Source organism: Tamandua tetradactyla, chromosome 15, assembly GCF_023851605.1.
Source record: "Tamandua tetradactyla isolate mTamTet1 chromosome 15, mTamTet1.pri, whole genome shotgun sequence".
NCBI lineage: Eukaryota > Metazoa > Chordata > Mammalia > Pilosa > Myrmecophagidae > Tamandua > Tamandua tetradactyla.
The window spans coordinates 61,096,902-61,123,215 of NC_135341.1; the positions used below are offsets into that span (position 1 = coordinate 61,096,902).

Here is a 26,314-nt window from a genome sequence, read left to right on the forward strand (position 1 = left end):
CATCATATGTATATACCACAGCTTCTTTAGCCACTCATCTGTTGATGGACTTTGTATTCTGAGATTATTTTGACATAAATCCAAGATATAATACCATTTCATCCATAAAAATTATACTGTGTGTTTGGAGGGCCATAATAAATGTAGAAATTTAGGTCTCAGACCATGGCCAGATAAGACAAAAGGGAGAGCTCTATAGTCTAGGGAAGGAATTTTGACTTTCTAGGGATTGTGTTAAAAACTGTTGGTTGCAAACAGCTGTAAAAGAAACAGGATGGGATGTTGGGGGACTTGAGGAAAAGAAGCAGTTTGAAGGAACAATGCTGTGGTGGAAATGGTCTAGGGACTTATGAGATGCTGGATGTTTAATAGTCAAGTATATGACCTGTGTCATGGTACACTAAGAGGTAACCTATCCTCTGCTGTTACTCCTACATCTATAATCAAGTTCCAGTACCTACAACTGCCTAGTGTGGATGGTGCTTGTGGAAATCAAAGGAAATGGGGCCTTTGGCCTGTGTTTGAGTCAAGAAGGGCAAAGAGATGAGGCTAGCCCAAGAAATCAGGTTCACAAGAGGTGACTAGGATTACTACACAAGATTCCTAAAATCCTTTGGAGATATTGCTGGGGACATTGTTATTTTTAGTACATGTATATTGGGAGCTTCAATATATAATATTAAAGTAAAAAGTAACTCATAAGCTGGTGACTCTCAGGTAACATGTATCAGCATAACATTTCTACTTAGTTCTTGCTTGATCTTGTCTCCAGAAAGTAGATCTTCAGATTTTTCAAATCGGTAGTGTCAAAATAGATTTGTAAGATTAAAGCACAGCCTGCTTGAATGGTGTTAGCGAGAGCAAAAATGTCTGTTTTCCTCATGTAAAGAATAAACACATTGAACCATCAATAAACTGGCATTTTGAGGACCCATCCAGTCTTTCAGAAACAACAGTGTAGGCCTTTGCTGGGCTGTGTCTTGGTGATCTAAGAGATCTGTGCACTCCCCAGAGGGCTCTGTTTGCTTAACTGTTTCTTGCATGTATGGTAAGCCCAATCTTTGAACTCCTAGTCAGTTACATTAGGAATGTTTCCCACTTTATAAAAAGATTTTCAGTGAAAGTCTTCTAATCCAATTACATACAATTCAGTGTGAAAAACCTTGATTTGCACTCAAGTGATCATGATAATGTTGGAGAAATTACACATGGAATCTTTTGTTTTTATGCTTTTGTTCAAAGAACTAGAATATGAGCCCAGGTATCACTGTGCATAATCTGAGTGAGTTTTGCCAAACTACTTAATCTCTCCAAGTTAAATATACTTATCTGTAAAATAAGGGAAAAAAAGTCCTACCCGAGAATGTACTAGGATTAAATAAGTCAATATGTTTGAACATACTGTGCAAGTTAAAAAAGTAGCATAGAATTGTGAACTAGCATAAATTATATAAAATGAACAATGCTAATATTAGAGGAAGGTCTTATTGATATAACTTGTTGATCTAGTGCTAACTGGTCCAACTGGCCCATAGTATTAATTCCATGTATTTTATTCATATAATTAGTGAGTGTTTATTGATCACTTTCTACTAGCCAGTCAGGGCCCTTAGGGAGTATTCAGTCTTATATGAATCACTCCTACATTGGTTCATTATTTTAAAGAGTCATAAAATATATTCTCCTTTTGCAGTATTTTATGTATACTGATAATCTTCCATTTCAAGGTTAATCAAGTTTTAACAAAAAAAGAACGAAATGCAGTTTTATTAAAGAACCGAGAAGGAAATGTGATTACATTTTATCATAAGACAGCATGCAGTTAATTGGCATTGTCCTCACTGGCGATCCATTATTATTTTTTGTAACTTAAATGCATGCTGTTGCTGGCAGAAAAATTATGTGTAAATTTTATGTCTCTTTTTTTCTTAAGTAGTAGTATAACTGTTTTATTTCAATTATAGTGGAATATTATCTCTGAACAGTTAACATAAATCATGCAATTATACAATCCAATGATAAATAGTAACCAAAGGAAAAGGAAATTAGTGAGTTCCACAGAAAGTTATGATTTCCCACCAATAATTCATTGTGAATTACTGAAACTTTGCAAATTACTTATAAAAGAAATAGCTGATAAGAGAGAGAGGTGGCCTCTATCTCATGACGGATTGTGCTATTTGCTTTCACATTTTAGCTTATTCTTAATTATGGTGATTTTCATAACAGGTTAAGTATTAGAAAAGTATTAATATATATTGCAAATGATAGAGAAATCTTCAGTAATAAATTTTGCTCCTGTGTATAGTGGTTTAATCTCTATGAAAGTGAAGCAAGCCTTTGCCTTTCCTTTGAAATATTCCAATTAAAGAATATTAGGCTTTCTAATTTTTAGAATTCAAAGAAGGTATCTTAAGGAGAACACAAAGTCAAGAATGATAAGAATTAAGCAGAGAGAAAGTGAGGTGCAAGTTTTTACTTTAATGTGTGACAGCAAAGGAAGATACCATGTAGCATTATGATGGTCAAAATCATGATCAGTGGTTGGGTACTGTACACAAATTAAACACACAAAATCATTGCCCTCTCCATATTATCCTATAATGTAGACAGAAAACTTTGTTACACCCATTTCTAAACAGTGTACTGATTAGGTCTTTACCACCAAATACAAATGATTATTTTTTTTTAAATCTCATCTTCCCCACCATTCTAGTTTGCTAGCTGCTGGAATGCAATATACCAGAAACAGACGGCTTATAAAAGGGGGGAATTTAATAAATTACTAGTTTACAGTTCTAAGGCCGAAAAGATGACCCAATTAAAACAAGTCTATAGAAATGTCCGATCTAAGGTATCCAGGGAAAGATACCTTGGTTCAAGAAGGCCGATAAAGTTCAGAGTTTCTCTCTCAAGTGGAAGAGCACATGGTGAACATGGTCAGGGTTCCTCTCTCATCTGGAAGAGCACATGGCGAACACCTTCTAGCTTCTTCTTCCTGGCTTCCTGTTTCATGAAGCTCCCGGGAGGCATTTTCCTTCTTTATCTCCAAAGGATGCTGGCTGGTGGACTCTGCTTCTCGTGGCTATGTTGTTCTCTCTCTGAATCTCTCATTCTCCAAAATGTTTCCTCTTTTATAAATACCAGTTTCCTGATTCAGAAACTAATCAAGACCCACCCAAATGGGTGGAGACATGCTTCTACCTAATCCAGTTTAACAACCACTCTTGCTCAAATCACATCTCCAAGGAGATCATCTAATTACAGTTTCAAACATATGATACTGAATAGGGATTAGAAGAAATGGCTGTCTTTACCAAATGGGATTTTGATTAAAACATGGCTTTTCTAGGGTACACACATCATTTAAAACAAGCATACCCACCCTGCTATCCCCCACTCCTCGTAGGGAATGAGGATTTAATGCTTAAATTACAGAGTTTCTATTTGGGTTGGTTGTAAAGTTTTGGTAATGAATGGTGGTGTTGATGGCACAACATTTTGAACATAATTAGCACCTCTGAATTATATGTGTGAATGTGGTTAAAAGTGGAAATTTTAGGTTGCATATGTGTTACTAGAATAAAAAATTTTTGGAAAGAATAGGACTATACAACATAAACTGAACCATATGTAAATGATGGCCTATAGTTAATAGTACAATCATAAAAATGCGCTTTCATGAGTTATAACAAATGTAAAACATTAATGCGAGGTGTTAATAGTAGGATGGTATATAACCCTGAATTTTATGCATGATTTTTCTGTAAACCTACAACTTCTCTAATAATAATTTAAAAATCCATTCTTGAAAGACTTAGAGAATCACCATTCTGCTTATTGAGATTTTGTGGATCTATCTAATATTTACATTGATTAATGAAGCATGTTTTTATGTGTACAACCGGAGCAGAGTTGAATGTTCCTGAGAGACCAAAAAGCTAATCATGAGAGAAGCATATCCTCCCAGTCTGAAGCAACTTATGGTGTACTTGGGAAACTTAGATATGCAGGAAGAAATTTCTGATGACTTCAGAGGGTATAGATAAAGACCAATGAGATATTTGGGCTTAGAGAATTTTCTAGAGCAAAAACGGAAACTAACATCCTTTCCTATTCTTCTATCTCAGGTGCCAGTCATTCAGTTATTCATTCAACTGGCATTTATTGCTAGGTGTCAAGCACTGTTCTAAGTGCTGAGAATACTACAGGGGACCACCACAATGAACAGAACAGACATGGCTTCTGTCTTTATTGGCCTTAAGTTAAATGTCCATATCAACTTCCACTCCTGAAGTTCAACTCTGCTAGAGTGAATACAAGGAGGAAAAAACAAGGGTACTTGGACCTGCCCTCTCATTTTTGTCTTCTTCCTTCTCTCAGGCTTGTGTTGGAACTTCAAAGGGGATTCCCAGTCCCCCATCCTCTCTGCCAGAATCTGCTCTTCCATCACTTCCTTCTCTTTCCCTAGGTCCTCTTCTTTACCCCTGCCTTCCCTTGGGTCAGTAAACTTCAATCTCATGTCCTCATTCCAGTGGTAGAAGGGCTCTGGGGGAAAAACTACTTAAAGTTTCTAAGGCAGCAAAATGCATTGGGATATGTTTCACAACATAATTTCCACACCCATTGGCTAAAGACCCTCAAAGCAATCTGTCTGATCTCAGCTTTTCCTTCATATCCAACTGGTGCTTCATACTGAACAAGTCCCACAGTGAATGGATACTCTTCCCCTAACCCAGACATGTTCTATCCTCTCATCATTTTAATTGGAATCTTTACATCTTCAGTTTGGTCAGCAAACTCTAATAATTCTGTCTTTGAAATTTCTGACAAATCCATCACATCCTTTCAGTTCTCATCTGCATTGCCTTACGTAGGTTATTCCAATATCAGCTTTCCTGCCTCCTGTCTCTTTTCCTCAGCTACTAGTGATTCAGTGTATCATTTTCTTACTCCTCATCGGGGATTATTTGGAAATGTGGTGGGAGGATAATATTTTATCAGTGTCATGGAATGCTCCTAGTATTTAAGCGGCAATTGCCAGGAATGCTAAATAATATGCCATGTGCAACATTCCTACACAAAATGTGTGAAGCAAAGCCAGTAGGAGACACATATTAAGAGATTTATTATTGCAGATAATTGGATTATATGACTTCAGAGCTGGCTAGTCAAGTCTGAAATTTGTAAGGTAGGCCATCAGGGAAGTGCAGGCAGAAATTTTTTGGCACCAGCTGAAACTGTTATGCACAGTTTAAATTCCTTCTTCATCTCAGAGACATCTCAGTTCTGCTTCTAAGGCATTTGAATTGATTGAGTCAGGCTCACACACCTCTAGATAACTAGAGGTAGTTAATCTACCTCTCCTCCACAAAATTATCTTAAAAAAAAAAGCATCTGATCTTGATAAAGTATCCCATGGTTAAGATGCTCACATAAGTGAGTCCTAGAAATTTACTCTAAGCTTTTGGTGAATTGAAAAAAATAGATTTCTTTATGATCAGATATTGTCAAACAATTGGAATATAGCACACATAGGTGCCATCTTAAATTCCGTCTACATTGGAGGATAACACAGCTAGCTACCAGTGCATTCATGACCAAAGATTATTTTCTTCATAATTTCACTGTTTTTTTTTTTAATTCTAAAGTTCTTACTGTAGTTTTCTAATGCAATCTGTGTGTGTGCTTTTGGTAAATTTTATTGACAGGCATTTGGTATCTGTTATATTCTCAGGTATTCTTAAAGTTGCTCATTTAAGAATAGAGCAGACAGTCAAGCATTCTTAGTCTTATTTTCTTAGTGTAAATGTTTAAATCCATTGTGCTATTTATTTATGAGTTGCTTTTTTTTTAAAAAAAATTTTATTCTATATGTCATTTACGATTGCTTGAGCATAGCACCAAAGGCGTGTATCTTCAATCCTCTGCTAAGAGATTAAATTGAGCCATGTAGAAAATGATGTATTTTAAAAGGATAATATTTTTGTGAACATCTTTGCTTTTACTGTTTGGTTAATTGTTGCCTGAATTTCCCCCTAGGCCATGAAAACACAAGTAATGATGCAGTGAAAGAAGTATCAGGAAAAATCATGACTTGTTTTGGAAATGTTCTGCACTTCTCATGTTTTATGAAAATAAAACAGAGACTTGTAAGCTCCCACCCAGATATAGAGACAATTCTCACATCTACCCTAGAAACTATCCCCTCCCATTTTATCGAGATATAATATAGGTAGAGTTAAATGTACAAATCTTAAGTGCTCACCAGTTCAGTGACTTTTGAAATATGTATATCTCCTTTCCAAAACAAGATTCAGAACACATATGTCACCTCAGAAATTTCCCTCATGTTTCTTTCTAGACAATTCCCTTCCCAGGGGACAATGAATGCCATGATTTCTGACACCACAGATTGCTTTTACCTGTTATACTTCATATAAATCATACAGTATGTGTTCTTAAGTTTCCAGCATCTTACAGTGTCTGTAAGATTCATCTATGTTGTAAGTGTATCAGTAATTAATTTCTTTTTAGTGCAGATAGTATTCTATTGTAGGAATATACCATAATTTATTTATCTGTTCTACTATTGATGAACATTTAGGTTTTTTTCAGTTTTGGGCTTTTATGAATAAGGTGTGATAAACTGTCTTTTGTGTATATATATTTTCATTTATTTTACATAGAGTTGTAGACTCATAGGGTAGTTGTATATGTAAATTTAAAAGAAACTACCAAACAGTCTGCCAAAGATTTACCATTTAGTATATACAGGAGCAGTGTCTTAGCATTTTGCTTGCTCCACATCCTTGTCAACATTTCATATCGCCAGTCTTTTTTTAGTTTAGATTTTGTGGTGGGTGTAAAATGGTATCTTATTATGGTTTTAGCTTACCTTTTCCTCATGATCAATGATGTTGAGCACACTTCCATGTGCTTATTGGCTATTTATATATCTTTTTCTTTAGAGAAATGTTCAATTCCTTTTCCCATTATTTTGTTGGATTATTTGTGTTGCTTTGTAGGAGTTCTATATATATTCCAGATATTAATTTGTTGTCAAATATATGTATCTCAAATATTATTCCCAGTCTATGGCATGCCTATTCATTTTTTATTGTATTTTTTTTGATGAGCAGACATTTTAAAATTCTGATGAAGTCCAAATTATTTCTTTCTTTATTTTTTTGGTTAGGTCCTTTTGCATCCTAGTAAAGATGCCTACCCGAAGGTCATGAAAATTGCCTTATATATATTTTTGTATAAATGTGTTTTGGTTATAGTTTGTATATTTAGGTCTGTGGTCCATTTTGATTTAGTTTTATATATGGAATAAGAGAACTTTTTTTTACCATGTCAGTACTAGTATTTTCCAGGATGATTTATTATAATATCTATCACTTCCCAGTTGATTTTACTAGATTTCTTTGTGGAAAATCATTTGATAACATATATTATGTTATCATATGAAATGTTAATATTTCTTAATTCTGTTTCATTGATCTGTATGTCTATTCTTAAGCCAATACCATACTGTTTGGTAAGTCCTTCAACTTTGCTCTTCTTTAAAATTCTTTGACAATTCAATCATATTTCATTATTAATTTTAGAGTTAGATTGTAAGTTTATTCAAAAACTTATGCTGCAATTTTGGTTTCCTCCCTTAGTTTTAATGCAGAAAAGATCTTTATGAGATTTTAAAAAGCAAATCTTTTTTTTTTAATTTCATTTACTTAACAAAATGTATGAGCATCTACTCTCTTCTGGGGACTCTAGCATAATGATATAAAACAGTGAAAAAAATAGTAAAAGACCCCATTTTAATGGTGGGAAAAAACATGTAATAGATGAATAAAAATATATTTCACTGTGTTCTTAGAGTTGAAGACTTAACATTGGTAAGATGTCAGTACTACCCAAAATGAGCTACAGAGTCAACAAAATTCCTATAAAAATTGCAGCAGCTTTTTTTTTCCAGAAATGGAAAAGCCAATCTTCAAATTCAGATGAAATTGCAAGAGGCCCTGAATAGCCAAACAATCTCAAAAAAGAAAGGGCTCACACTTCCAAATTTCAAAACTTACTATAAAGCCACTTTAATCAAAACAGCATAATATTGGTAGAAGGACAAGCATATAGATAGACCAATGGAATAAATTGAGAGTCTAGAGGTGAAAATGCATACCTATAGTCAATTGAATTTAAACAGGTGCAGATACAGTACATGGGGGAATGAATTGTCTCTTTAACAAATGGTTTTGAGAAAACTGGATAATCACACATAAAAGAATGAATTTGCCTCTCTACCTCACACCATATTAAAAAATTAACTCACACTAGATCAAGGAACTAAACATAAGTGCTAAAATCATAAAAATTGTATAAGAAAATTAGGGGGGAAGCCCTCAAGGCCTTTAGATTTAGCAGTAATTTCTTAGATAGGACACCAAAAGCATGAGCAGAAAAAATAGGTAAATTAAAAAATAGGCCAAGGAGTTGAATAGATAATTCTCTGAAGAAAGTATACAAATGACCAATAAGCTCTTGGAAAGATGCTCAGCATCGTTAGTTAACAGGGAAATGGAAATCAAAACAATTAGTTATCACTTCACACTTACTAAGATGGCAATTATTAAAAAAATGGAAAATAACAAGTAGTTGGCAAGATTGCAGAGAAATTGGAACTCTTCAGCATTGTTGATGGGAACTTAAATGGTGGAGGTACTGTGGAAAGTTTGGTAGTTCCTCAAAAAATTAAACATAAAATTACAATTTAACCCAACAATTCCACTTGTAGGTATATACTCAAGTGAACTGACACAAGAATTTGAACAGATATTTGTACACTGATGTTCAGAACAGCATTATTCATGTTAGCTAAAAGGTGGGACTAACCCAAATATCACTTGTGAATGGAAAAATAAAACGTGGTATATACATACAATGGAATATTATTCAACAGTAAAAAGGAATGCAGTTCTGAAATATGCTACAATGTGAATGAACCTTGAAGTCAGTATTTTGGGTGTAATAAGACACAAAAGAATCACAAATGCTGTATGATTCTACTCACATCAAACATTTATAATAAGCATATTCATAGAAAACAAAGGTTGGTTAAAGTTTACCAGGGGCTTTGAGGATTAGGGAATGGAGAAGTTTTGCTTAATAGTTTTGGGTCATGAATAGGTCTTGGTCATGGATGGCAGTGATGGTGGCACAACATTGTGAATGCAATTAATACCACTGAAGTATACACTTAAAAGTGGTTAAAATAGGAAATTTCATGTTATATACTAAATTATGTATGTGTACATATATTTAAATGCCATGGATACAAATAAAAGAGGTAAAGTGTTAGAGTTATTGGTAGGGAGACAGGCCTATTTTAAATTGAGATGTCAGGGAAAGCATCTATACTTAGGTGACTTGAGCAGAGACCTGAATACGTTAAAGAAGTGATGACAGAGAGAACAGCTAGTCAAAGATCCTGAGGTTGAGTGTGCCTGTCATGTTCAGGAGCAGCAATGAGGCCTGTGAGGCTGGAATACGGTAAGCATGGGGCGTGGGAAGAAATGAGAATTCTATAAACTGTGGTATATACTTGAGTAATGTGGGTTTTGAGTGAGGGGGTATATTAGCTATGGTTCTCTAGAGAAACAGGATCAGCAGGAGATATCCATAGATATAACATTTATAAAGCGGCTCACACAACTGTGGGAATGTAGAGTCCAAGGTCTGCAGGGCAGGCTGCAAGCTGGCAAATCCAATGAAAGTCCTCAGTGAACTCTCAGGAGAGGCTGGCTGGGCAACCATGGGAATATAAGTGCCCAAAGTCTGTAGGGCAGGCCACAAGCTGGCAATTCCAATGAAAGTCCTCAGTGAACTCTCAGGAGAGGCTGACTGGACAGCCATTGGAATGGAAGAGTCCAAAATCCATAGGGCATGCTGTGAAGCTGGCGACTCTGATGAATGATTTAGATGAACTCCACAGGAGAGGCTCACTGGCTGAAAGACGAAGAGTGACTGTCTCTCCTAAATCCTCCTTAAAAGCCTTCCAGTTGTTAGATTAAGCATCACTCATTGCAGAAGACACTCCCCTTAGCTGAATCCAAATGCTGTCAAGCTGTGAATGCAGCCAACCTGATCATGATTTAAGTCCATGAAATGTCCTCATAGCAACAGACAGGCCAGTGCTTGCCCCACCAGACAACCAGGCACCCCCACCTGGCCAAGTTCACACATGAACCTGACCATGACAGGGGGTGACACCATGTTTTAAAATGATACAGTGGGAAGAGTACATGTGTTCAGTGGTTAGAATGCCCGCCTTTCATGCAGGAGACCCAGATTCGATTCCCAGACCACGCACACCTCCCCCCCAAAAAACAATACAGTGGGTTGCTGTGTAGGAATAGACTACCAACAGTCAAGAGCAGAAGAGGGGAGATTGGTCAAGAGGAGATTACAGTGGACCAGTCAAAAATGATGGTGACTACATTAGTCAGGGTTCTCCCAGAGAAACAGAACCAACAGGATATATATAGTCATATATGTATGTAAATATTGAAAGATTTATTATAGATATTGGCTCATGCAACCAGAGGGTTTGGCAAGTACAGATTCTATAGGACAGGCCACAAGTTGGGAACTTTGGTGAAGATTTAGAATCATTCCCCAGGAGAGGCTGGCTGGCTGAAGCACGAGATAGAAATTCTTTTTTCTGACTATTGAAATCCTCAGTTCTCCCTTCAAGGCCTTTAACTGATTGAATGAGACCTGTCATTGCTGAAGGCAATTTCCTTTGTTGATAGTAGATGTGATCAGCCATAGATGAAAATTCTCTGTTAAAAATGTAATAGCAGAGCAGGCCACGGTGGCTCAGCAGGCAGAGTTCTGGTCTGCCATGCCAGAGACGTAGGTTCAATTCCCAGTGCCTGCCCATGCAAAAAAAAAAAAAAAAAAAGGTACTAATAAATGAGTTCTGGTTTGTGGGGTTCATTTATGTTCGTCAATCCATGTCCAGTTCTCTACTGTTTGATACCTTAAATATTGCTGGTGTTCAATTGTATTTTCTATTTATTTTTTTGAGCAATCCAAATTAGAATGTTTTAAAACTTTACCACTTGATGAATCTCTGTGCATTGTTTCTTTGATATGTTGAATAAAATTACCTGATTTCTGGCCTCATTTGAAATGCTTTTGAAAATAGTCACTTACATTCAGTTGAATTTGTAGGCTCATCTACAGCTTTGGAATAATGGCAGTCAGTATATGTTGTTACATAACAATATCTTCTGTTTTTGTAGCAAGTGATACTTTCAGATTATAACATTGTTCCTTTCTTCCTCTTTATTAATATTATCACTTCTGGAAACCTTTATTTGGATTAGTTTTAATATTAAACCCATTGTTCAACTTAGGTTAGTTATAGAGTGTGTCAATTGATGTGTCAAACATTATTAAGTATGGTAAGTTTGATACTGGATTTTTAGATTGAATCCTAATGATCAATTCATGCCCTAATTTATTTCATTTGGTGACAGTTCCTTAATATGTTCTAGGGCTTTCAAGAAATTCTTACTAAGAGAGTATCATGATAATAGTGGGATCATGATATCATGGTGACAGAATTAAGATTATTTTAAACGAAAATTCATTTTTGTTTTGCATGAATATTTTCTTAAGAAGTTCAAAATCATACTTGATAATTAAACTAGAGAAGAAAATTTTCCTTCATTACATAATCCTCCTAAATTTAGCTATTTTCAGGGAGGAGAACGTTTCCTTTCATTACACAAACCTCATAAATTTAGCTATTTTCAGGGCCTTCAAACACCATTTTTTCTAGTTTAATTTTAACATTATTGCCCACCTACTTGATATGTGGAGTGTGGGGAAAGGAGAGGCTTCTTCTTTAGAATTAGACTAAGTCTAGAAATTAGAGTAGAGCTATCACCCAATCCAATAGAGCTAAGATATTTCAATAGCAAGTGAGCATCCTTCAGACCTGTGTCATCAGCCTACCTCTCTGAAGTGGGAAAGTGGTAAAGCTTTTCCTGGAGCTTTCCCTCAACTATGGCCTTTATGGGTCTACCTGACCTCTTCAACCATGTCAACCCAATGGCTGAATTATTTCTGTACTTGGAAATTTAGGAACTAAATTTATGTCCAATGATTTGTTTTCTTTCTTGAATTTTCTTTCTGCTGCTGCCCATGAAAAGTTCAGAACCTGATATAGCTACTGATAAAAGACCACTTCAGCTAGACGAATTTCAGTAAAGCACCTGGTGCCCTAAATTTATGTATTTAAGGACACAGTCATTAACTAAACAAATGGAAGGAACTGGGTAAAGTTATAACTCAAATAGAGTACAATTATTTTGAAACACAAAAGAAATAGGGCATTTTTTATTACTCTGAAATGGAGCATCTACAGGGTAGAGCTGGTGTTTGATTTATATTTATTTCTTGCTTTTTCTCCTCTATCTTCATTTAAAATTAACAGTCTGGGCAATTTTTAAAATGACATTTGTTTTAATAAAATAGGCTCTCTTAGTTTTTTCCCCTACTGTTGCAGTTAATTTTGGAAATGTCAGTCTGTTGCTGTTAGAATTGCTATTCAACTAAAAGCGTAAAATGATCTGCTGCACACATAAAAAAATTACATTATAATGAGGAAAACCAAGCAAAATATAATTGTGCCTATATCAGCACTCTAACATGCAGCTTCTTCTATAATGATGGTGATTTCATATCAGTGATCATTTTATTGTCTGATTTGCATTGTATCTTCCTTGCTGCCCTTTTGATACGTAGAATGTGTCCTGTCCATCCATTCTTAGGAGATCCAAATACTGGTTAACTTCTTCTCTTCCTCCTTTAAAAATCCTAAATAATTAGAAAATAAGAAAAGATGACAGTTGCCAAATTCTATCTCCTAATGATGCACCCCTTTTGACTAACTCCCTTTAAGAGTAGTACTTACTCCAGGTTTCCTCTAAAAACATCTTAATGGCCTCAAATCTCAGAGCAAAAACATTCAACCATCCTCTACCATTGGCTGTATCTTCTGAGTTATAGAGGCACAGTGTCATGACTGAGCTCATAATCTCCAGGCAGATCAGCTTCACAACTTCTAACAAGTGCAAAGGGGAAAAGGAAGGGAAAAATTTACTCCTGTTCAAAGGGATATCACTAAACAGACCCTTCAGATCTTAGAGAAACTTCACAGTTAAACTTCTGGGAAAAGAGGCAGTATATAAAAACATGGAGGTCACAAACCCATTCCTTTTCTTGATGATCTCATCTGCTTTTCTGGCCCTCCTCTTCCTTTGATCTTAATATACAAACTATTTATTGCTATGTAGAAGACATTGTGCAAAGTACAGAGTGTTCAAGGCACCTGAAGAATTTGAAAGGAACTGAAAGAGTCCCATTTCTTCATCAAGTGAGTTGGATGATGAGTCGAATAGCCAAATATTTACAATGAAAATCTCTGGAAATCACACGAGGCACTCTAGGGAAAATATACCTACAGAAGCATTTTTGGTTTAAGGAAAGTTAACAAAACATATAGATTTTTTGAAACAAAAACTGCTGCAAGAGATAATTACATAAATAGAGGTTTTAAACACAAACAAACAGCATGCTCTACATTACTTTATCAACTTCTCTCCCAGATTGCAAATTCCCCTTTTTCAGAATTTAAGCAAAGACCCGATTACTTAAGGATGTAATGACTCGCAGTTGCAAGTGACTGCTGATTCATAACCCAACTGATTCTTGAGAGTTGTTTGCAAGTTGAACCTCCTTAAGTCTGAAATCACCTTTACAGGGACTCACAGCATCTACCTGCTCTTCATTTGCTTAAAGAAAAATATCATCCTCTGATGTATTATCCATGACTGTTCTTAAGTCACAAAGCCTGTGCTGAAGTTCTGCTAGTTTTAGAGACATATGGTTTCTGGCATCTAATTGCATTATTTCAATAATTTTCTCGACTCACAAATTAGCTCTCATCTTTTTTTATCCCCACCATTTATAGCATTGACACATCTTGGATGTGTAATCCTTAGAGGGTTGTAAATGCCAGTTGTGGTCTTTAGAGTAGGGCAGGAGATGACATTTAAAATAAGAAAGGCCCTAAGGAGGAGAAGTCCTAAATTGGATCTTTATTTCTATGTATATGTAAACTTCTAATGACTTCAGTTGAAGATAATTAGAAGATGGATCTGTAGATTGAGGACAGAAAAGGTAGGGTATAGAGGAGGTTGAGTGAGTTTTACAGTAAAGTCTTGGGCTTTAGAAGATTCTGGGTTAGCAAGGGCTAGCCATGGCCAGAACTGAGGCTGATATTAGAAGCCTCTTACTAGCTTTAGGCATTGAAACAATTTTCCAGAAGCATACATTCAGCTCTACTGAACGATTAAATAAAGGGAATCCAGCTTAGTTTTCTGGCTGTTAAAACCAATACCATCTAATGATTTGGCTTAAACAAAAAGAATTTTTAGCTCATGGTTTTGAGGCTATGAGAAGTTCAAAATTAAGGCATCAGCAAGGTAATGATTTTTCCCCTAAAACTGTAGTGTTCTTATAATCAGTTGTGCCCTGCTGGCAGTGGTGCCAACTGAGCCCCATTCCAGGCTCGTTAGTCTTGACACTAAAAGAATTTAGGGAAGAGAGGGCCAGTAGAACTAAGTAGTAAAGTTCATTAAAGAGAAAGAGAGAGGGTACACATTAAAGAGGTTTACATGGACATGCCCAAGGGAGGACAGACACTGAGTGGGAGTGGGTTAGCTTGATTTATGGGAAAGTTTTACTCATGATTTCCATAGTAACTTTTGAGTACCAGATATTTTCTTTGGGCAGGTTCTTATCATGACCTTTGAACATTGGGGGCTTACATGGTTTGTATTAACCAGATGCTTACAGGTTTAACATTGTTTCCGGAAGAGATAACCATGAATCCAAAATTTGTCTTTGGGCAGATGCTTAACAACATTTATGACCCCAGACTTTTTGTTATTATTTAAGAGTTTGCTTTGGACCCATGATTTTATAGGCATTTATGGTTTGGGGATGTTTTGATAGTTCTGGGGCTTTAGCAGAAGTTTTTTGTTACAGGAAGTTTGCAACTGAAGTTTGTAGTTTGCATTCATTCTTTTGGAGCTAGAGAAGAAATAAGGGACTTGGAGTTGTCTGTTAACACTTTCAGAGCTGGATAAGAAACCAGGGACTTGCAGTTGTCCTATTTTGTTCTGCTTTATTCTGGGGCCGAATGCCAGTGATCGTTGGACCTTGGCTTTTTTGTTGCTTGGCAATGCACGTGGTTATGTCTTCTCTTTTCTCCCATGGCACTGTTAACTTTCCCACCTTTCTGTGGCTTTTTTCTTCCATATTCAATTTCTTTTCCTTATAAGGACTTCAGCCATTTCAGATTAATGCTAACCCTCATTCAGTTTGGGCACACCATAACTAATAACTTCGTTAAAGATCCTATTTTACAAATGGGCTCACACCCACAAGACCAGGGTTTGGGACCTAAATATGCCTTTGGTGGGAGTCATGATTCAATCCCTAACAGCATCCAAAGCATTTCCTATCTCAGGGTCTAAGTTTAGCATACCAGAGTGAACCCAGAAGCATAAATTAACAAATCTGATTTATAAAAACAAAAAGACTTTGAACATTGGTTGGAGAAACTAGATGCAAAAAACTAAAATGCTCCTTTTACTACATATTATTGTCAGTGAAGAAGAAACAGCTCCAATATCTGACGTAACTTTGAAGAAAGGAGCACTGAAAAGATTCTAAGGAAAAAAGATATAATAAACAGAAATTTATTAATGTTAGTTGATATTACTATTAATACTAATATTAACTCATATTAATATCAATACTGATAAGAAATATTAATGTTAATAGAATACATTAATTATACTTTATTATAGTATAATTAATTAATTAATGCTAATTAATATTTAATAATACAATTAATTTTAATCTATGTAATTTGCACTGATTCTAACTTAAGATGTATGTCTTTCCTATTGTTTTCATGTTTTGTCTTGTGTAGTGAACATAAGCACATGACACTTTCAGAACTTTATTCCTGACTGCAGCCTTCCATAGAGTCTTCATGCCTTCTTCTGCAACTTAAATAAATAAATACATAAAATAAACAGAAACCTGTCTCTGCACTGGGCATCATTCATCCCAGGAGACTTCTAAGCAAAAAGGGGTAGCTGACTTGTAATTAAATAACACCTAAGGCAATCCATGAGTAGAATATTTTCCCCTTCAATAAATACAGCCTTAGTTTTACCCTTACACTCTCCAACTATTATTATCCTTTCCTCTTTCCCCACCTTTCTTCCTTTGTCTTTTGTATCCCTGGTTTATATCTTAGGTTTGTCAGCACATGTTTAACCCCACCACCTAACACTTGTTATGGACTGTCCTACACAGTGAACAAGAATCTTAGGTTATCTATAATTACCTCAGTCAGGAACAGAAGGGACCTTTGTTGCTGAGTCATAGTTCCTTCCCAGTTGTCTTTTTCTTAGAAAAAAAAAAAATCAAAGCCTTCTGCATTCAATGGTATTACCGGACAAAAGTGTTGGATTCTTTTGCCCAATGCACTCAAATGACCAATTCCTGAGACACTGCAGTTTCAAAGAGAGAAAAAGTTTATTACTAGGTGTGTAGCAGGAGAGCAGATGGCCTATCAGCCCAAAATCTGTCTCCCTGAACTGCAGTGATTGTGATAGTTTTATTAGAGGAAAAAGATGGGCAGGGTTTAGGATAATGAGCACAGTGGCCCCAGATGATGTAATCAGAGGTGATCTAATTATTGAGCATGTGCAAATTGATTACATGTTTAGTCACAGAAAGTATGTAAGAAAATGGTGGCCTTAATAGGATGATGGGCATGATTTTTAGTATTATAATGAGGTATAGGTGACTTGTAGGTTTAAGTCTAAGCTATTGCACATGTCAGGCAAGCCCACTTTAGTTAGAACCAGTCTTGTTTATTAGATAACTTTGGACTTGGGGTGGGTTAGTTCTGGACTGACCCAAGACCCTTCATTAAAATAAAGGTTATAGTGGGTACAAATGAAGGTTAGTTCCAAGGTTTTTATAATTACAGGGCAGAAGATAAAGGCTATACAATCATTATCAGAAATCAAGGCAACTGGATTAGAATTTAGGATTTCTAGTATACTCTGTCTACTCCAGTATACTAGAAAGCAAAAAAGGAATATTCATATAATGATTCAGGAATCAAAATCATTCCTTAAATCCCAATTTTTTAGTTACAATTGGATTAATATTTTCCCATTTATTGAACTCTCCCCACCACCTGTTATTCATATTTAACCTTCAGGCATAATTTTCCAGTTTCTAATAATACCATTTAGGGAAACATGGAATCTCAGGGCCAGGTTGATGGCCTTATGGTGCTATCACGTACTGAAGTACTCACATCAGTTTTGGAGGATCCTGAAGTGGGCTGTGGCTAGTTCCACAGGGTTTTTTTAGTCCAGACAACAGGTGGAATCCTAATTGATTTGAAAGTCCCTTTCACTGTATCTCTTCATCTTTCAAGGATCTCGCCTCTTTATCCATGTCCTGGCTTCCTCTACCATGAACTTCAAAGCCTTACTTATCCCTACGGTGCTGAAAAGATTCAATAGCAAATATTTTAACAAGAATTTTAAGGAGAAAAATTTCAGCTTAAAGGATACATATCCTGTGATACCTGGGAAAGGTCCCTCCAGTTTAGGGAAATAGATGAAGGCCTGTTCATATCTGGGAGATCTGGGATAATAAACCTTGCTCAGATCTGGGTGCAGACTTTACATTCACATATTACTCCTTTGTGAGACTAAGAGCTCCCATTATCAGTCAGCTTCAGCTTTCAAGTTATATTCAAAGCCTGTCTTAAAGGTTACATTCTAAGGCTACTTTACCATTTCCAGCTTGCCAACAGTTTAAAAATTGTATTTAAAAGTTACTGTTACACATATTCTATTCCCTAGTGGTACAGGTATTTTGTTTGTGTGTTTTTGTTTTTACCAGAGTGTACAGGTCTTCATTACTGAGCATTGTTAATAGATCCATTCTTTTTTGTCCAATAGTAACTTGCAGACTATTTTTTGTGTGGTTGTGAACTGAATAGATTTCGTAGCAGGTAATATAGGTAGAATTATTGATGCTACTTCTGCATAAAATACTTATAATACTTGTAGTGCTATATGAAACATTTTAATATATATTCTAAAAAGCTTTGGGAAAAATAAAGGAAAGAGAAAGAGACTATTAAAGGCTGAATTTCTCTTTTCAGGAAACCTTTGAGAAGGCAAGCTTGAGTAGCAGCAGCAGTGGAGCAGCCAGTCTGAAAAGTGAACTTTCGGAAAGTGCAGACTTGACCCCTGAAGGCTTCCAGGCTCCCTGTGGAAAGGGTGAAGACAGAGTTTGTGATGAAATCTTGTCAGATGATAACTTTAACTTGGAAAATATCGAGAAAGGTAGTTTAGGGAAAAGGTGTTAGAATGAATGCATGCGTGAGTTCTTTCTGTTTCAAGGTTCATTTGCTTTTTCTATTTTTTATTTTATTAATATACAGATATCTATTCAGAGCTAGAGGATGATTTGGACATTTCGGATAACTCCAGCAGCTCCAGTTCAAGCCCTTTGAAAGAGTCTGCATTCAGTAAGCTTTCTTCACCAGTTTACCATTCACAGAATTGCAGCAAGCAATGGTTTGGGAATCATAGTTAAATCAAGGAACTGTTGCCATATCAGTGTTTGTTTTTCAGGTGCAGTGCTAATTAAGATAAGTGTGTCTATCACTCTGACAGAAGCAAAGGATGGTGAACATTGTGATTTTTCCATCACCTTAACTGTAAATGAAGTGTTGCATTATTTCTACAAGCAAGTGTAGGGTTTAATTGTGGAGTTGAAATAACTAATTTGGAGACAGCCTAAATAACCATAGGAATAATGAAAGTGACCACTTATGAGTCTTGATTAGAGGGTTAAGGAGACTAGAGAAGAAATTGGTTTTGGTGGAGACTACAATTTTATCTATATAATGAAAAGGGATGTATTATATTTAAAGTACTACAAATAAAAAATATTTTAATAAATCGGAACCATAAAAAGTATGATATATAAATTCAATCCATATGTTAATCCTAACCCTTACTTTAAAACAGTAAAGTAAATAGTCACCCTGGGGTATAGAAAAGAAAAGGAAAAGATACATTTAGATAAAAAGTAAAGATTATAAGGAAAGAGGATCAAATAGACTCAACAAATCTGAAACTGAAAGAAAAGAGAAGTTAAAATAGAAAATAAAGATAAAAGAATAACTATTTTAAAAGAGTAAATTGCTGGAATATTAAAAAGGATAGATAGAAATGCTTTGGAATAAGCTGAGTGTAAATAATTTCTTCTCCTATGGATTATTTCATGATTATACTATGAAAATCTTATAAAAGAAGGCTTAAAATAATCTCTCTAAGGATCATAGTAGAATCCTAAAGATTTAGCTACATTTTTTGTACCATTCCATACTTAACTAGTCAATCAAAATGGTGACTAGATGTTCCAGATTTTCTGGTACTACCTCAATTTCTGACACACTGTTCTATTTTCCCTGTAAATTGTTTCCTGCCAGAAAAAGTGTTTTGGTTTGTGAATGGGAAAACATGAATACTATATGGGAAAATATTCATGCATATAAACATATTTAGCAAATTCCAGAAGAGATTCATTGATTTTTCTGTATGTCCCCAGTGACGGGGTGGGTGGGGATCAGTGGGGAAGGAGAAGTTAAGACCCTTAAATTTGCGTGCAGTGACTTGCTGCTCTCTTAGCAAGGGCTTTGGGATAATTATGACATAGGTATTTTATTATACTTTGTTAGCTATTAATAACAGAATTTCTTTGTTTAGCACCTTTTCTTTGGAAAAAGCCCTTAAACAAAGATAAATAAGAATTTGTAGCATCCTATTATGGGCTGATGTTTTTATAAACCAAGAGTCTTTCTAGTATATAAATTTGCTCAGACAACAAAAGCACACTACTGTCTTGTTTTGTTTGAAAGAAAAAAAATGTCTGTGGCAGGAAAATGTAGTTATTTATTTTTATCTTCTTGTTTTAGGCATTTTAAAGAGAAGTTTTAGTGCCTCAGGAGGAGAAAGACAATCTCAAACAAAGTATGTACAAATCAAGTTCCTAGAAATATTTTTTAGGCTTTGCAGAGCTGAGTTATTGGTAACTAATTTAAAGACTGATAGAATGAAGTTACCCTAAGCATCTAGTAATGAGGCTGTCACAGCCTCATTTTTGTTTGGATGCAGGCAAAAAAAAAAAATCCTGACTCTGACTCACATAAGCAAAAGAGGAGTTTATTAGAAGGCTATGGGTAGCTCACATAATTAAAAACACAAAGAATCAAGCCTAGGAAAGGATGGGAGCCAGTGCAGCCTCTGAAGGCTGGAGACTAGGCACTCATGGCCAACTTTTGAAAGGGCACTGCTACTGGGATGAATGAGGTCCCAGCTTGTTTTCCCATTGTTGTGTTATCCTTCTTGGAATTTTGAGTCCTAGGAAAAAGTAAGATGGGCCTGGCTTGGATTGGGTCCCCTGTTTGCTTCTGAGGAGAGAACTGAGGTCCTTAATCAACAGCTCCTTCAAATCTAACCGCAGCCCTTACTTGTGAGAGGTTTTAGGGTGCTGGGAAAAGCATGATTTAAATGAATATAGGAATATAGAACCTGCCCAGCAAAATCCTGAGGTGTTCAGCAAGAGTGAGAGAAGGAACTTCATGTAGACAAATTAATATTTGTTTAGAAAAGATACAGCATCACTGATAACTTTATCTTCTTAAAATGAGGGTTGGGAAGGCATAGGGTGGGCCTTTTAACTTCTTAACTCTTTCCCTGTGTAGCTGATCACAAAATCAAAGGAAAACCTAATGGAGGGCATGGTCTATGAGACAGGTCATTGAGGAAAATTTATGACACCTCATTATATTCTTTAAGTGGACCAAAGTGTAGTGCAGCAAGTGCAATAGCAAGGGGAGGGGAAGGAGAAATAGTCCAAAAACCATTAGGAAAACTAAAATGAGTAATTACAGGAAGTGATGCCGATCTCCACCATTCCCACTTTCTGACTTTCTATCTAAAATGTCAATTCTGCTTTCATTTTCTGTGTACAAGGAAGGAAGCCACACACAGGAGCCTGGAGCTGTGGGAGTTCTTGCTTCCTGGTCCCAGCAAATGAGAGGGCAGGGTGGGAGATGTATGCCTGGCTGTGAAATACACCTCTGACATCGTAACTTCTACTTTAACCCCATAATGAATTCGGTAGACTTTTCTGAGCTGAACTGGAAATATGTCTACTCCTGGAACAGTCCTTCCATAGATTGATGTTCCATGTGTTCTCCCCCAAATAATTAACAGGTGCACTTTGGAATAAAGCTACCTTCCTTTTCAGGTTTTAGATTGCCTATATTTTTAAGAGCATCATCAAGACAGTTTTCTTTTACTAGAGGCTTTGTTCATTGACATAAAATTGCTTAAATATATAGGAAATATGTAAAACAAGTATTTCAGTATAAAAACAAATTGTGACTATGGGTGTACGCCCCAATTTTAAGAGAATTTTATATTAAAAGAGAAATTTCCAATGAGACAAGTTTAGGAATCTTAGCAATAATATCAATAATTTTACTCTTGTTTCTAAAGGATTCATGGAAAATTGTTTCATTTGCAAGAATTTGTTTATGCTCAATCCTTCAATAATGAAACATATATACCATTTATTTCAGAGCTTGAATGTTTTTTAAAGGCTAGTCACTAGTAAACATTTTTAAAGTAAATTAGGTAAATTAGAATCAACAGAAAGGGAAAATTCAATCTGAAGCTCATTGAAATAGGGCTATGATAGAGAAAACTTTAATTTGATGTTAGCAACTAAGTTAACAGCTGTAAAATTGTCCAGATCTTGAGTTTGATGATGAGTTTGATGGAAGGGGATACCAGGGTGAATAGGACCTAAAATAAAATTTGTGAAGCCATTCCATGTATGTGATACCATATGACATGCCATCGTGGAACATAGGCTGATATGAAATAAGCTTCTTTTGCTCAAGGAATTCACACTATAACTAGAAGACAAGGGCATAGATTGATATGATAATCTATGATTCATTCCAAATAAGAGGAGGAAAAACAAATAACTTTTGAACATCCTTCCAGGTAATCCCCAGTTGTTACATGAATTAAAAATAGACAAAGCTAAAATGTATTTATAATACTTTAAAAGGCATTAAATGAAATTCAAGTTGTTTGTAATCTAATTTGTCTGGGTTTTTCTAGGTTTCTTAGTTTATTAATGTAATGTGAACCCATTCTGCAAAATATTTAGAAGTTACATGAGAAGTGAGAATATAAAAGAAGATAGCAAAGTTACATAATAGAATAAAAGTGTATTGAAAATCAAGCTTGTAGAGGTTTGTTTTACTTTTGTTTTTGTTACTCTGTGCCTGTGAAATGGTATAGCAGTTACAGTGAGACGCTGGGCAGCTATCCCCACATGGGTACCATTACTGGCTCTTAAAACACAGTAATTAGTCTCAATGAGAAAGTGTCAAATGAAAGTGCACACCTGGTCTGGGCACAGCTCCAGAGTTTAGAATTTATACTTGACTCTGGAAAAATGGTACAAAGAAAAACCTTAAGAATACATTATCAACCTTAGTCACCTCAGGTATCAGGAGCAAGATTTAAGACAATTTTCTACCTAAGAACAAAGGTACTTCACTGATAACTTGGCATAGACGTTCTTGGATAAATAAACTGGGTAAATGGATAAAAAAAAAAAAAGAATTAATAGAACCAGAAAGGGCAACTAGTGCCTGCCTCCTCAGGGACATGTGAAGAATCAAGGCTGGAGAAAGAAAATATATATTAAAACTGGAAGGTGACCTGGTAATCCAAGCCATCACATTGGATGATGAGAAATTTTTCATGAATAGAAATTTTTTCACAGAGGCCCAGTATAAGGCAATGTCCAACTCTTAAAACTTCCTTCTAGGAACTATTTAGTAAAAATTACATGAAACAAGCAAATAATTCCTTTGGACTCCTTTTTCACCAGACTCCTCACCCTCCCCATTCCCCTCCTCTGCATCTCAGACTGTCATCCCCAAAACATCAAAAGTACTGAAAGTCAGTAGAGGAAGCCCCATTTTTCTGTCTCTAAAAATGGAGCCATCCATAGTGGCAAAGGTGGGTATCTGTCTCTTGAGCAGAAGACCAAAGCTTTTTCCAAAACACTTGGGCAAAGTGTGCTTGGGTGGTTCAGTGGTAGAATGCTCGCCTGCCAGGCAGGAGACCTGGGTTCGCTACCCGGACCTTGCACCCCTTCCCCCCCCCCCCCAAAAAAGTTATCAAAACACTTGGGTGCCTTCTTATCTCCAGACACCAAAAACTTCACTGCCATTATGCTATATAGGAGCCATTTCCAGAACTCTCCTGCACTCCCTGGAAACCTGGAGGTGTCCAAAACCTGGAGGTATTATTTTTATTATTGTAGCAGACCATGGAGAGCTTCCACTTGATCAACCAACATTTTCAAACAATGAACATTCACACAAGAGTATTCACTTGGTATAATTTGCTTTTGTTTGTCCTTATGATTTTTTTTAATTAGAGAAATTGTAGGTTTACAGAAAAATTGCGCACAAACTACAGTTTCCACATAACCCCTTATTATTAACACATTGCGTTAGCGTGGTACCTTTGTTACAATTGATGAAAGAATATATTATAATATAACCCATAGATTACACTAGGGTTAACTGTTTGTGTTATATAGCTCCATGGTTTTTTATAATTTTTGTTCTAGTAACATATATAAGGCCAAAAATTTCCCCTTTTAACCACATTCATATACCATTAATAGTGTTAATGCTTTTTACAATATTGTGCTACCATCACTATCATCCATTACCAAAAATCACCCCAAACAGAAGCTCAGTAACAATTAAATATTGATTTTTCATTTCCTACTCCTACCCTGACTACTACCTATATTCTAGTTTCTGATTCTATGATTTGCTTATTCTAATTATTTCATATCAGTAAGATCATGCAATATTTGCCGTTTGTGCCTGGCTCATTTCACACAAAATGTTGTCTTCAAGTTTGATTCATGTTATCTCGTGTATCAGACCTTCATTCTTTTTACATTTAAATAATATTCCATTGTATGTAATATACCCCATTTTGTTTGTCTGTTCATCTGTGGATGGGCACTTGGGTTGCTTCTACATTTTGGCAATTGTGAAAAAATGCTGCTATGAAAATCGATGTGTAAATACCCATTCAAGTCTCTGCTTTCAGTTCTTTTGGTATATATCTAAAAGTGAGATTGCCTGGTCATATGGTAAATCTATACTTACCTTTCTGGAGAATCACCAAACTGTTTTCCACAGTGGCTGTACCACTTTACATTGACACCACAGTGACAACTAACAATAAACAAGAGTTCCTATTTATCCACATCCTCTTCAACACTTGTTATTTTCCATTTTTTAAATAGTAACCATTCTAGTAGGTATAAAATAGTATCTCACTGCAATTTTGATTTGCATTTCCCTACTGGCTAATGATATTGAGTATCTTTTCATATGCTTCTTGACCATTTGTGTATCTTCTTTGAAGAAATGTCTGTTCAAGTCTTTGCCTTCCCCCCCCCCTTTTTTTGCTTTTTCAATGGCGACTTATTAGTTTACAAATTTACAGCCTTAAGGCCATGAAAATGCCCAAATTGGAGGCATCAAGAGTAAAGATGCCATCTCTGAAGAATGGCTGCTGGCATCTGGGGTACCTTGTCACATGGGAAGGCACATGGTGATAGCTGTTGGCCCTTCTCTCCTGGCTGTCTCCAAAATGCCTTTAAGAATCTCTTTTTCTCTCATTTGGCCCATTTTTAAATTGAATTTTTTGTATTTTGTTGTTCAGTTATAAGATTTCTTTATATATTCTGGATATTAAAACCTTATCGGGTTTATGGTTTCCAAATAATTTTTCCCTCTCTGTAAGTTGTTGTTTTACTTTCATGATGAAGTCCTTTGATACAAAAAAAGTTTTAATTTAGATAAAATCCCACTTATCTATTGTTTTATTTTGTTGCTTGTGCTTTGCATGTAAAATTTGAGAAACCAATGTCTAGCTCAAGGTCCTGCATATGCTTCCCTATTTTTCTTGTAGGTAGTTTATTGTTCTGGCACTTATAGTTAGGTCTCTGATTCATTTTAAGTTTATTTTTGCATATGGTGTGAGATAGGAGTCCACCTTCTTTTTCTGGAAAATGGAAATCTGGTTTTCCCAGCATCATTTGTTGATCAGAGTATTCTTTCCCAATTGAGTGGTCTTTGCCTCCTTGTCAAACAAAAGTCAGTTGACCATAAATGTGGGGGTTGATTTCTGAGCTCTCAGTTTTATTTCACTGGTCTCTGTATCTGCCAATACCAAGCTGTTTTGATTATTGTAGCTTTGTAATAAGTTTTCAAATTGGGAACTGTGAGTCCTCCAACTTCATTCTTCTTTTTCAAGATGGCTTTGACTTTTCAGGGTCACTTACCTTTCCATATAAAATTGATAATTGACTTTTTCATTTCTGCAAAAAAGGCTGGAGGAATTTTGATTGGGATTGCATTAAATCTGTAAATCGCTTTGTGTTGAATTGACATCTTTACAATATTTCATCTTTCAATACATGAACATAGACTGTCCTTCCATTGTTTAGATTTTCTTTTATTTCTTTTAGCAGTACTTTTTAGTTTCCTGTCTGTAAGTCCTTTACATCCTCAATTAGGTTTATTCCTGGATATTTGATTCTTTCAGAAGTGATTATAAATGGATTCTTTTTCATTTCTTCTTCTGATTTTTCATTACTAACATACTAACATACTAACATAACATAACATAACTAACTACTGATTTTTGGGTGTTGATCTTGATTCAGCCACTTTGCTGAATTCATTTATTAGTTGTAGGAACTTTGTTGTGAATTTTTCAGTATTTTCTGCGTATAGGATCATGCCATCTTCAAATAGAAAAAACTTTACTTTTTCCTTTCCAATTTGAATGCATTTTATTTTCCTCTCTTGCCTAATTGATCTGGCTAGAACTTGCAGTACAATGTTGAATAGCAGTGGAGACTGTCAACATTTTTTTCTAGTTCCTGAGCTTAGAGGGAAAGTTTTCAGTTAGCTGTGGATTTTTCA

At 35.6% G+C, this 26,314-nt stretch overlaps 1 protein-coding gene across 13 annotated transcripts in view; it reads left to right on the top strand.

Annotated features, from left to right (window-relative positions):
- The window catches only part of NEK10 (NIMA related kinase 10), a 297,546-nt gene that overhangs the window by 183,577 nt on the left and 87,655 nt on the right, over positions 1-26,314 (top strand). For all 13 annotated transcript variants that reach the window (XR_013162877.1, XM_077129956.1, XM_077129961.1 and 10 more), the window contains 3 exons: positions 18,353-18,536; positions 18,635-18,721; positions 20,177-20,231. Coding sequence is in view for 12 of the 13 variants with exons in the window: in XM_077129956.1 (XP_076986071.1) it covers positions 18,353-18,536; positions 18,635-18,721; positions 20,177-20,231 (326 nt within the window). In the remaining variant the exon portion in view is untranslated. The remainder of the gene's footprint in view (positions 1-18,352; positions 18,537-18,634; positions 18,722-20,176; positions 20,232-26,314) is intronic.